Source organism: Sitophilus oryzae, unplaced genomic scaffold, assembly GCF_002938485.1.
Source record: "Sitophilus oryzae breed Bouriz unplaced genomic scaffold, Soryzae_2.0 scaffold_494_pilon_pilon, whole genome shotgun sequence".
Taxonomy (NCBI): domain Eukaryota; kingdom Metazoa; phylum Arthropoda; class Insecta; order Coleoptera; family Curculionidae; genus Sitophilus; species Sitophilus oryzae.
The window spans coordinates 2,720,203-2,733,919 of record NW_022147078.1 but is presented as its reverse complement, the minus strand read 5'-3'; the positions used below and the strand labels follow the sequence as shown (position 1 = coordinate 2,733,919).

At 31.4% G+C, this 13,717-nt stretch overlaps 1 protein-coding gene and 1 long non-coding RNA gene across 5 annotated transcripts; one reads left to right on the top strand and one right to left on the bottom strand.

The window, feature by feature from the left end:
• The first annotated feature begins 1,178 nt into the window (after positions 1–1,178).
• On the top strand, positions 1,179–4,950 carry LOC115886635. The gene is made up of 4 exons (XR_004050917.1): positions 1,179–1,315; positions 2,095–2,226; positions 2,332–4,364; positions 4,787–4,950. It is a non-coding gene; the product is annotated as an uncharacterized LOC115886635 (long non-coding RNA).
• A 1,788-nt stretch (positions 4,951–6,738) lies between these two features.
• Positions 6,739–13,197, bottom strand: LOC115886630 (pre-mRNA-splicing factor CWC22 homolog). 4 transcript variants are annotated; one of them, XM_030905875.1, is made up of 8 exons: positions 11,899–13,197; positions 11,647–11,848; positions 10,424–10,632; positions 8,750–8,889; positions 8,530–8,698; positions 8,214–8,465; positions 6,940–7,098; positions 6,739–6,882 (listed from the first exon to the last, which is right to left on the bottom strand). In XM_030905875.1, exons 1-8 carry the CDS (start codon positions 11,963–11,965, stop codon positions 6,866–6,868), a joined length of 1,215 nt encoding a protein of 404 aa, XP_030761735.1. In that variant the 5' UTR covers positions 11,966–13,197; the 3' UTR covers positions 6,739–6,865. The 4 variants fall into 4 exon arrangements, with proteins under 4 accessions (XP_030761735.1, XP_030761734.1, XP_030761737.1 ...); XM_030905874.1 differs by having other exon boundaries at positions 6,741–6,885; positions 11,899–13,196; XM_030905877.1 differs by lacking the exon at positions 8,750–8,889 and having other exon boundaries at positions 6,741–6,885; positions 8,530–8,598; positions 11,899–12,791.
• Between the last annotated feature and the right edge of the window lie 520 nt (positions 13,198–13,717).

Genomic DNA, 13,717 nt, shown 5'->3' with positions numbered 1-13,717 from the left:
ATTATCTATAATTTTCGTATTTCCATGGTTTTATTTCTTTTAACTTATACAAATATAAACAAAAAATCTTCCTATAATCCACATCATTAAACTTGGCCTTAACTTGTTCAGTATTTAGTTCAATTTCTTCCAAGTTTTGTAAGTTACGCTGTAAAGTTTCGGCTATTTTTTCTATCTACAAAAGACAGCTAGCTATTATTAAAAAATTAAGCAACTAAAACTATTCTTATACACGTATATCATAGTCTAGAAACAAGAAATATTATTATATGGCGTTGTTGACGATATTAACATTAAATAAATTGTCTTTTACACCATGCAGGACTAGAGCTACAGAATTTTTTTAAATTTCGCTTGAAATCTGATCTGATGCTTGCTGTAAATTTAATAAAACCACCTCAGTATCTTCTACTAATAATTTATACCTACAATATATAACTTTTGTTAGTGTATTCTGATATTTTTGTACGATAAATGAATGTTTACGTGTCCTGTATCAGTAAGAGCATTTTTCATTCCTTTCTTAATTCTAATTGAATTTAAATTCTCTATTTTTTCTTGTAAGAGTCTTAACTAAAAATTCAATATTATTAGGATGTAATAAACTAGACTGAAAACTTTTTCTTGTATCCTGAGCGTTGTGATATTAAAGGTTGGATGCTTTAGCTTCTAAACCAAAAACATTTCCGTTATCTCGAAGATTTAGTGCCTAAATATCAACGGTATTATCTACATCACGGATTTTTAAAGTGTTGGATTTCATTAAAATAGTTTTAAATTAAGTGGAAATTTTAAATTTTTTATTTACAAGTTAATATTGCTGTGCTTGTTTATTCTTGTTGTCTTTGTCTAATAATTAACCATAGATTATAATTTGTACTCTCTCCTTTTGTTTATTTTTTACAGGACAGATAACCTGTATGAGTTGAAGCCACTTAAAAAAGGAAAGAAGAAATAATTTTTCTTCTTAATGAGTTTCACGGCATAAGCTGCTAGGACTATACGATCGAAGATTTAATCTATGTCTAATCTGTGGGCGACTCTGCTTCGGACTATAAATATAAAAAGAAGAAGAACGCTACTTTCATTCTGTGGTTACAGTTTTTTTAGGACCCGAAAAACGAAAAAGAAGAACAATGATGGTGGCGCCGTTATGGAAAAGGTGAGAAAATTTTGAACTAAAGTGTTGTCAAGATGTTTTTGTTTTGTTATGTGGTTCTTTAGAATTTTTCTGATTTTTTAATAAAAAAGTGGTTTTTCTGTACACTATGTGAGTGTATTCGGTTCCTTAAGGCCTGATTAACCTCTTGAAAATGTAAGTACCCATTGTTTGCCTGTTTCTATAGATTTTTTCACTTGCAAGTATTTCAATTACATCATCATTCAAAGCTGATACATTTTTCTTATTTTCATAATTTTCTTATTCGAAAATCGAGTATATGGAAATATAGAGAATTTCCTTGAGGTCCCTATTGTATATTAAAAGTATAGTTACTTAGAATATTGCTCTATATTTAGAGATATTTGGTATTTTTTGAACCATTTTTTGTTGGTAGATGTAAAGATGTTTTTTGTTGAATTTTTTCCTAAATATGGTTTTTACGTGTTTATTCGTACAGGCAAACAAGTTTTCTACGTCTTTTTGAACGCTGGCTAGCAAACCTTTGGGTCGGCGTTTACATGTATAGGAGTGAGTCGTTATGGCAATCTAGTAAGTCGGAGTGACCAAAAATACGAAGTATTTTTTACATAACTACTTAATCTGACGTTAGATTCCATGCGCTTGGGAAAATACTCGCCTTCTGTCTTTATTCAGTACATCTTATTTTACTAAGTGTGTTGACCGTACTCTTCGTACACATGAAAACCGGTACGCAAGACCAGAAATGCCGACCCTTAGTATACTTAAAGGGCTCCATTCTCAGTATTTATATAATACTTTCAGATGAAAGAAAACAGTTTACACATCACCTTTTATACTAAACTTGTCCTTTAAAAAAAATATAACACTGTCGTCATATTTTAGTTAATAATTTTTCATCGTTTTGATATATATATATATATATAATGCTTTAATTATAATTTTCTTTTTAGGATCGTTATTAATAATACACACCAGCACATAAGGACCTCTCAAAAGAATTGACCTGGGTCACCCCTTGTATAATCCTGATGTTTAGCTACCATTTTGGTTTACGATATTGATCGTCTATTATCCAATTAACAGTAAGTTTAAAGTATTTTTTAAAAATAATTTGAATAAATTTATTCAATGTTTATTAGGAGACTGACATATATATAATGTAATAATTTTTATTTCTTTTTTTACAGATTTTGTACAACAAATCAACCGATGGATGCAGTTCCAGGGCAGTACATTTAATCTTTTGCTAAATATTACCGACAATGGCATCAGGACTTATAAGTATATCTAAAATTTCATTTCTATTGGGTAAATAAATGTATTTTTTACTGGTTTTTAATGTTCATCATGAGAATTCATCATTTTTAAATTCAATTAAGAAAAAAAATCCATTTGAGTTACATTTTTATGTTTCCTTATTATCATAACCAAATTCAGACAATCTATTTTAAATTTGTGCTAATTTTTAGCTCTTGGACACTTCTTTTTCTTTTTGGTAGAATAACATCTACTTAGTGTTTTTTTTGGTTTACTTTTATTTCTCTATAATAGCTTGACTCTCATCTCTTCTTGATTGTGGGAATAATATCATTTATCAGTCCTATAAATTATTTCTTTGCCTGTATTTCTATATGTCTTATTTGTTTGGTAAAATATACCATCTACTTAGAATTTTACTTCATGTTGTTTATGGTTAACTTTCATTTTTGTATAAAAACTTGACCCCCATATTTTCTTCCTTGTAGGCATAACATCATTCATTAACTATAGAATATTCCATTGAATGTATTTCTATAAGTTTTCAATTTGTATTATTTTTCTTATGGTGTCATTCTTCTAATACTTTTTTGCTTGTGCATACAGATTTTAGTTTTCATGGATTCATTTTCATGTAATTTTTTTCAGACCTTTTTCATGAATTGTTAAAATTTTAAAGATTCTGTTGGTTCGATTTGCGTGTATTTACATATAATTTAAATACATGATAACGCACTTAAAAATCTCATAAAATTTCCAATCCATTCCTGGCGCATTCGCCATTTATTCAAAAACCTGACTTCCACAGGATGATACTTCTAGCTTTTTAGCGTTCTTTCCAATACATTTTCTAAGTAACATCGACTCCAGAGCATCATAACTAGCCTCGAGACGAGGCTGCTTAGCTGGGATGGGAACTGACTGGTGAGGCTTAATCGTCGGCCAAGGGTTAAATCTGCTGAAGGGGGCGAACTTATATGCTCTGGAGGATTTTTCTTTATGCTGTTGATGTAAAATTTTTACTATATTTTTTAGAGGAGGCTAAGCATAATCACTGGTCTATTTTCCGGTTTTTATTGACCACATACTTCTTTATTTGTTTTTCTATTGTTTTTGACCAGCCTCTATTTTACTATTTTTGTCTCCCATATCTTCTCAATATGGAAATGACATCATTCATCAGTTCTATCATCTCTTTGATTAATTATATTTCTCTTCATATCATAGCCATCGCCGGCGCCGTTTTTTTTTCGATCATACGGTACTTATCTATAACCAGTTGAATTATCGTACTTCTACCTTAATAATTCAGGCAATTTCTAAGTATTAAAAGTTTCCTTTAATAGGCGCATTCGCCATTTCGTCAAGAAAAAAACGATAAACTTGATTTGCAAGTTAATAAGTCTTATATATTATGTATATAACTGTATAATTTTTTAGGTCATTCTTCTGAAACTTTTCTCAGTTTGTCTCTCCTTTTCATGCAATTTTTTCAGTTTCAATTACTTTGTCTCTCATATTAAATTCATTCTGTGAAATCCTCTATTGTTTTATGCATTTCTGAGTTATCAGTCATCATTTACTTGTATCATATTTTTTCTCTATTGTGTGTTTTTATTTCTTCTGTATTGATTGCATTGCTAAATCTCTTTTCTTTGTATTATTCTTTATATTACTGCTATTCTCCTTCTAAAAATTCTAGCTCTTTGATTTCTTTTCTACTGGTGCCTACATAGAACTGTTTTATTTTGGATTCATTTTCTTTTTATTCCGTTGCTAATAACTTTTAAAATTGAGTTTTTGAATGGGATATTGTACTGCTTTGGAACAAGGATTTTTTGGGACAGTAGCACATCACAATTCAATCACTATTCTTCAAGCTGCCATTAGAATACAAATTCAACATTCAACAGTGGATTGAGATGAAATTCATCATTGAAGAGCAAGTTTTAAACAATTTTAGGTAAATTATATACTAAAAGGTTTTTTGTTAATTGAATCTGTTTAAGAATGATTTCAAATAAAATATTTTGGCGCGCTGGTTACTATACACTAGGCAACTAAAAATACAAAAGAATTTGTATTATAATTTTTATATATAGGCAACTAAAAATACACTTACCTGTATATAGAGTTGCCTATAATTAAAATTATAATTTTTTATTTAGTTTTTGCCACTTTTTTAATTGTTATAATTAAAATATACACGTAACCATGTTTTTCCTGGTATTGCTATTAAAAAAGTTCTTTGTATTACGAAGATTTTGATATGTTTTATAATATTTCATGTACCCTATCAATTAGCTAGTTACTTAAAGTTATACAATAGTTTTTAATATAGTTTGTTACTAAATAAATTATTATATCTTTATATTTTTCTTATAGGACCAAGACTTTCCAGAAGGGTAGCCAGAAGATGTATTTACCTCAACATCAGTAGACATCAACAAATCCACCAACACCTTGGACTTCAATATATTTTTTTAAATTACTCTTGCTAATAGAGTATAGCATGTTAATATTGTTAATAAACAATAATTAATAATAAATGAGTTTTTTTGAACCAAAATATATATTAGAAATACTGTCCAATCTTGAACAAGAAGGTCATTTAATTATCAAATAAATAATAATATATTTTAATACTTAACTTGTTCTGGAATAGACAGTATTTTTTAGAAAAATAATACCTACATTTACCTCTTCGCCCTTATGTACTCCTGATACAAATCCGAGAAAATTCAGCTTTTAATAAAAATTGAACGAAAATTTTTAATCCTTGTCCAAAATCAGTGATTTCTATCAGGAACTCATAAGTCTGAAGAGGTAAGGAGTAAATTGAGAACCAAAATTTACCTCCTCGCTCTTATGTACTCCTGATACATATCGGAGAAAATTCAATTTTTGTCAAAGACCGCACAAAATTTTTTAAACCGGGTCAAAAATCGACGATTTTTATCAGGAACAAATAAGGGCGAAGAGGTAAGGAGCAAATTTAGTACCACATGTAAATAAAGCATCGAAAAACTATATTTCTGCTATCTCTAGCACTTCGACCTCGTTTCCAAACTTCAACCCTTAATATCTCGGAAACTATAAGGGTTAGAGAGGAACGGAACACGGCATTCGATAGGCATTTCAACCCTCTATAAGGGCGCAAAACGAGGGCGCGATCGGAGACCAAAAAATTTTCTCGGCAAAAATGAGGTAAGGGGTTTTTTTCTTCCTTCATTTTTACCGAAAATTTTTTTTTGTCTCCGATCGCGCCCTAGTTTTGCACCCTTATAGAGGGTTGAAAGGCGAATCGAATGCCGAGTTCCGTTCATCGGTATCTCTTATAGTTTAGCAGTTATGGCCGTTTTTCGAAAAAATCTAACTCGTTCGAACTCGTTGGTCGGGTACTCTATTTTTTGCTAGGTTGAAATTATTTTTGGCAGCTTTTTGTTAAAAGTGAGCAATCGTGAATTTTTATCAGGATCACATAAGAACGAGGAGGTATTTTTCGTTGATGAATTTTAGCAGGAGTATATCTATACCTCCTGGCCCTTATGTACTCCTGGTAGCAGGTGTCTGTTTTGTACGAAATAAAATATTTTTCTGCCAGTTTCGCCAAAAGTCGAAGAAATCTTGGATTTGTATCGGGATCACATAAGAGCAAGGAGGTATTTTTCGTTGATAAATTTTAGCAGGAGCATCTATACCTCCTCGCACTTATGTACTCCTGGTAGCAGGTGTCTGTTTTGTACGAAATAAAATATTTTTCTGCCAGTTTCGCCAAAAGTCGAAGAAATCTTGGATTTGTATCAGGATCACATAAGAGCGAGGAGGTATTTTCGTTGATAAATTTTAGCAGGAGCATCTATACCTCCTCGCACTTATGTACTCCTGGTAGCAGGTGTCTGTTTTGTACGAAATAAAATATTTTTCTGCCAGTTTCGCCAAAAGTCGAAGAAATCTTGGATTTGTATCAGGATCACATAAGAGCGAGGAGGTATTTTTCGTTGATAAATTTTAGCAGGAGCATCTATACCTCCTCGCACTTATGTACTCCTGGTAGCAGGTGTCTGTTTTGTACGAAATAAAATATTTTTCTGCCAGTTTCGCCAAAAGTCGAAGAAATCTTGGATTTGTATCAGGATCACATAAAAGCGAGGAGGTATTTTTCGATACCCGGAGTTACGTAGTTGCTCTTATGATTACCTCCTCGCTCTTATGTACTCCTGATACATATTCTTAATTTCTCAACCTCTAATAAAGATAGCATGACATTTTTTTAAACTCTTTGGGGGTAATAAAACTATTATTAATTTACTTATATATAACGTTTATTTTATTAAAAAAACTTTAATATTTTAACACATTTATCAAACTTAATTAATGCTTTTTATTGAAGATTATAATACATTAATATCACATTATTCTACTCAGGAAAAAAACATTTAATTCCAAGGCTTGTAGTTTCCATCAAGACTCCATTTTATCTACTAAAAACACAGAAAATTAATATCAAAAAATTAATAATTATCGCAAATCATTACCGTTATTACTGTCTGTATTTTCTGAGCCTGAACTATTCGATTTACTTCTTCTTTTGAACCAGCCATTTTTCTTTGATTCTGATGTCTCTGATCCAGAAGAAGCCTCGTCATCTTTTTCTCTCTTCTTTGTCTTCCTAGATTTCTTCATATTTTCTTTATCTATCAAACAGAATTTTAGTATACAGGGTGACAATTTGAAAACGAACAGTATTTAATATTACCTCTACCGATGATAGTAAAAAAATTTGGTGAGAAATACGTCAATTTACATATCAAGGGGGACAATTTTTGAGGCATTTGTTGTCGTGTTACTTTCAACCCTTTGACCCCCAGGGCACCTAACTCTAAAATTTTAAATAGCAACCCCTATTACTTTTACCATTTTTGTGTTCCTTGTAAAATTCTCAAAAAAATAAAATGCAGTTTATGTAGAATTCTATAAGAAACACAAAAATGGTAAAAGAAAAAGGGGTTGCTATTTAAAATTTTAGGGGTAGGTACCCTGGGGGTCAAGGGGTTGAAAGTAACACGACAACAAAAGCCTCAAAAATTGTCCCCCTTGATATGTAAATTGGCGTGTTTTGCCAAATTTTCATACTATCATCGGTAGAGGCAATATTAAATACTGTTCGTTTTCAAATTGTCACCCTGTATAGAAAAAATAACAATACAGGGTGGAGCCTCTCATACGGAGGCTTCAAGGAGAAAGCTTGTTTGTACCGAAATGAAATTTTGGGAGAAATTAATTTTATAAAAATATTTAGAGTCTTTTAACAACAGTCTTTTATCGAGATCTACCAACCCTGAAAATATTTCTGCTTAATTAAGACTCACCCTGTATAGTTCTTACGTCCCTAGATTTGTCTTTTTAATGATGCGTTTAACTTATTAATATTTTTTTAATATTAATTTTAGCCTAGATGTGAATGTAACTTTTTTAAGACTTTTTTTAGAAAAAGATATTTATTATTTGTATATTTTAATTGATTTATTTTTCCATTTTGAAGAAAGTTTTAGTACTAACGTCCAATCAAAAAAATAACAGTTAAATATTCAACTTCCTGATATTTTTGCATTTTTTTTTTGAAAATTATTAATATTAAGAACCTTCGCCATAATGTCAACATTACTTATTTGATAACAAAGATAATTTTTTTTAAAAAAATGCTCTAAATTAACCTACACTTACAAAATTTCATTTCAATACAAACTGTCATTCTCCTTGGTGCCTCCGAGTCATATAAAAGGCGCCACCCTGTAGTTAGCAGTGTTACCAGTATCACTTTCTGTATTTTCCGATGCAGAACTATTTAAATCTTCTTTAGAATTCTTTGATTTATTTTTTCTTCTCCCAAACCAACTTCTTTTCTTTGGCTCAGACTCAGAAGTGTCTGAGTCAGTAGATTCTTCATTTTTCTCTTTCTTCTTTTTAGATTTCTTTTTCTTTTCTTTATTTTTCTTGGATTTTTCTTCCTCGTCCGATTCACAGTCAGATTTTTTCTTATTTTTATCCGGACATTTTTTTGCTAGAAAAAAAATTATTTAAAATTTAATACCACCGAAAAAAAATCTAATTTTTTTTCAAATTACATTCGCAAATGCACTCAGTGGTGAACTGAAACGTTTTGTCGCATTTTTCCTCCTTCATCGGTGGAAGATCTGAAAAAGACACTTTCTTTTTATTGGAACAATCTAAAACGTCTACCACATGTCCTGCAGGTTGCTCGGCAGTTTTTTTAGTAAGAGTCAATTTTCTCCCCTAAAAAAACTATTTTAAATTTAACTCTGATTAAAAATAAAAAAAAATCACATTCGACGAAAACTCTACTGGAGGTAGTGGAAAAAATGCCGTAGGGTCTGCGGCTAATTTAGAACAATTAGGCAAGTTTACTTCAACAGGGTTTTGATGTTCGAGAGAGGAGCATATGTTGTTTAAATCTGCACGACACTCTGGAAAAATCATAGATAAATACGGGGGCAAAACAACAAAAAAAAAACGGCGTCAAGTTAAAATTTCCATTTCCAAGCTTACTCTGACGCCGTTTTTTTTTCGGTCGTGTGGTACAGGGCGAGCCAATGCTCGTAAAAAGCCCAAATCAGATTTTCTATTCGATATTTCTACTCAATTCAAATATATTTTTAATCTAAAGTTGGAGTTTATATGTATATTGTTTCCATTTAGTAGATTTGCAATAAATTTCAATTTAAGATACCTTAATGTCATTATACATATACTGTGTAGTTTATAAAAAATTACCATTTTTCAAAGATATTAAATGTGTTGTAATAATTTTGCAATTTTAAAATAAATTTTCTACACATTTTAAAGCTCACCCAGAAAAAAGCAAAATCTTTTTTATTTATTAATGAAATGATTTGCCACTGCAGGGACCTGGTGATTTTGCCGTTGTGGCGACCTGATGATTTTGCCACTGCTGGGACCTGGTGATTTTGCCACTGCGGGGACCTGGTGATTTTGCCACTGCAGGTACCTGGTGTTTTTGCCACTGCAGGGACCTGGTGATTTTGCCACTGCAAGAACCTGGTGATTTTGCCACTGCAGGGGCCTGGTAATTTTGCCACTGCGGGAACCTGGTAAATTTTGCAATGCGGGAACCTGGTAAATTTGTCACCGCGGGGACCATGTGATTTTGGCACTGCAGGGACCTGGTGATTTTGCCACTGCAGGTACCTGGTAATTTTGCCACTGCAGGGACCGGGTGAATTTGCCACTGCGGGGACCTTGTGATACTCCCACTGCAGGGGACCTGATGATTTTGCCACTGCAGGTACCTGATTATTTTGCCACTACAGGGGCCTGGTGATTTTGCCACTGCAGGTAACTGATGATTTTGCCACTGCAGGTACCTGGTAATTTTGCCAGTGCAAGGATCTGGTGGTTTTGCCACTGCAGGGACCTGGAGAATTTGCCACTGCGGGGACCTTGTGATATTGCCACTGCAGGGGCCTGGTAATTTTGCCACTGCAGGGACCTAGTGATTTTGCCACTGCGAGAACCTTGCAATTTTTCCACTGCGGGGACCTGGTAAATTTGTCACCGCGGGGACCTTGTGATTTTGGCACTGCAGGGACCTGGTGATTTTGCCACTGCAGGTACCTGATGAATTTGCCCCTGCAGGTACCTGGTAATTTTGCCACTGTAGGGACCTGGTGAATTTGCCACTGCGGGGACCTTGTGATACACCCACTGCAGGGGCCTGGTAATTTTGCCGCTGCAGGTACCTAGTGATTTTGCTACTGCAGGGACCTGGTGATTTTGTCACTGCAGGTACCTGATGATTTTGCCACTTTTTCATAATGTGTGCGTACCTGTTGCCAGTTTGTACAAAAAATATTAGAGTGTAAATCTTGAATAGAAAACCGGATTTTTAAAACCAATGATAAACAAAATATGTGTGAAATACTGGGTGATATTGTGATATTAATTTTAATAAAAAAATAAAATAGATACGGATTTACTTACTTGATATTGGAGTTGGTATTGAATAATTAGGGAGATCATCTGATGATGTAGATGTATCGTAGTGTAATTTAAGCGTATAGGGAGGCAAAGGCTGAAAAAAATTCGGAAAACTAGCATGATCCACGTTCCTTTGCGGCTCCATAGCCGTGGGAAAGTACGTATTGACCGGTAACTGCATCGTGTTGCTGTTTGTTCCGCATTTACACGAACTAAAAAAATATATAAAAAAAATAATTTTTATTATACAGGGTCCGGTAATAGTGAGTCGGGCATCTGTAGCTCCTAGAATAAAAAACTTGGCAATTTTGTTTAAGCGCAAACCTAAAGTATGTAGGAGGATATTTTTCAGGAAAATATTTTAACTTCTAAAAGTGCTCAAAAAAGTGTGAGTGGATAGGGATTATTTTTTTAAATGGAACACCCTGTATATTATTGCATTTTTGGCTTCCTTTCAGATCACTTTACATAATCCTAAGATATGAGTAAAAATACTTCTATACTAATTATTTTAAATTGATATGTACAACAGGAGGATGCGTGACAGTGACTGTTGTGTCATTATAATTCACAGGCAAATCGTATTCTATCTGTCGAAATTTTCCTTGATTTGTTACACACTATAGTCGAATTTTACAGATATCTTAAAAGTTTTCAATAGTAAGATCAAAGTTTACAGAATAATTCTATGTAATTCTGTCAACTTTGGTAAGACTCAAACAGAACAACAAAAAAATAACATCTAACATAATGAAAGTAAGAACTACAAACTACAATAATAATTATCATATGTATATAGTTTATGAAGCCACAGGCTTTCTATGGTAAAATTAAAAAAAGGAAGAACAAAAACTTCCAATGAAAAAAAACAAACTTTTCTGTATGGTCTTCAGATTAAACAGAACAAAAAATACTTTAATAATCTTCAGATTGATTACTGTCTCTTATCTTCAGGGAGTTAGTACCGTTACAGAATAGAAATAGCGCGCGCACACATATTACAGTTTTCACACTTATAGAATTTAAAGAAAATAGAAAGGAAGAAACCTCTAGAGCGAAAAAAAAACTGCTTTAAATATACAAAATTAATTTTGTACCTGTCTCAGATTTTTATACATTTTCTACTGAATATTCTACATTTTCTACATACACGTAGAAAATTAATTTTCTACGCGTCGTTACCCAACCCTGGTGGCAATCTATGTTTCCAATGGGGTAAAACTTACTTGTCTTGCTGAAAATGGGGCTGGCCAAAGCTAAAATGAACGCCTCCAGGAAAAAACTGCTTGTTCGCCTGAATAAACTGATGCTGGGGCGCAGTACTGTACTGAAACGGTCTCCCGTTAATGGATGTGTTTAAAATATCGCATATTCTCCTTTGTTGTTCTTGAGAAACGATCACGTTTTGTCCGTTCAACATTGTTGGAGCTAAAAATGAAAAAATACAATAAAAAAATATATTTATTCAAAATACTTACCGGAAGATTTAAACGATTCATCATAGCAATTGGTGTTGGTGGAATAGAATGGACGATTTTGATTCATGAGACGGGAATTTTTTTGAAAATGAAGGATTTTGATAAAATAAATAAATAAATGACACTGACGTCTGTCTTAATATCATTTTTATATTTACTAATTCGAATATTTGTACAAAAATAATTGATTTATTCATAAAATTGTCCCTTTTTTTTTTCGTCAAACACTTTCGTTTGATAATTAATATAATTTATGTACAGTATGTCCCCGTATTGTCTTTACCAGAGCACACAAACTTTTTGAGGAAAATGTATTCTTAATAAAAAAAATTGCTTTTTCTAAAATGGCTAATTTTTTCCAAATTTTCATACCGTTTTAGAGAAAAAAAAAAAAAATTAAAAAAATGTTAAACAAGAATAAAATTTATTTATTTCAATACTATGGAAAAGATGATTATAAATTTTCTGCTTCTTTGACATTTTAAAACAGCAAAAAGTATGACGTTAATCAAAATTAATAATAACAATCTATCAAAGAATAAAAACTAGGAACTAGATATTAACACAGAAACACGTTTTAATTTTTAGGACTTTAGAAAAAATTCAAGTATATTTTCATATTTTTATTATTTTTTCTAAAACGGTATGAAAATTTGGAAAAGTATAAATTTATTATCCATTTTAAAACAATCAAAAGCTTTATGAAGAAGGCATTTTCATCAAAAAGTTAATATTAAAAAAGTTTTTCCTCATATAAAGACAATCCAGGGCCATACTGTATATATCTACAGGGTCCGGCAATAGTGCGTCGGGCATCTGTAGCTCTATAATAAAAAAAACTTAGGAATTTTATTTAAGTTCAAACTTAAAGTATTTATTAGGATGTATTTCGAGAAAATAATTTAACTTCTACAGGGTGGCTCAAAAAAGCAAGAGTGAATCGGGATGATTTTTTTTTAAATGAAACACCTTGTATATTATTGCATTTTAGGCTTCCTTCCTGATTGCTATACATAGTCCTAAGATATTATTAAATATGTTTGGATAGTTTCAGAGATATTAATAAATAAATAAAAAAAATATTTTTTGCACCATTTTTTAAAAAATATATTAAAAATACAAGAAATGTCCTGAAATCAAAACTAGGTAGGTATTTACTACAGTTGGCCTGTACTTACTTTCCTGTAAATATCGTAATCTTAGACCATACAGGGTGTTCAAAATTATATGCTAAATTTTCTAATATAAAATAGTTTTTCTTGGTTTTTTTAAATTGCACACCCTGTATATTATTGCATTTTTAGCTTCCTTGGTAATCACTTTACATAATCCTAAAATATTATTAAATACGTTTTCAAAGTTTCAGAGATATTAATAAAACAAATAAAAAAAAAATTTTTTTCAGCCTTTTTTAAAAATATTATAAAAAATACAAGAAATGTCCTGAAATCAAAACTATATTAGGTATTTACTATAGCTGGTCTGTACTTACTTTCCTATAAATATCATAATTTTAGACCATACATGGTGGTCATAATTATATGCCAAATTTTCTAATATAAAATAGCTTTTCTTTGTTGTTTTTTTAAATTGAACACCCTGTAATTATTGCATTTTTGGCTTCCTTTCTAATCACTTTACATAATCTTAAAATATTATTAAATACGTTTTGATAGTTTCAGAGATATTAATAAATAAATTAAAAAATTTTTTTTTTCAGCCTTTTTTAAAAAAATTATTAAAAATACAAGAAATGTCCTGAAATCAAAACTATACTAGGTATTTACTCTAGTTGGTCTGTACTTAACTTTCCTATAAA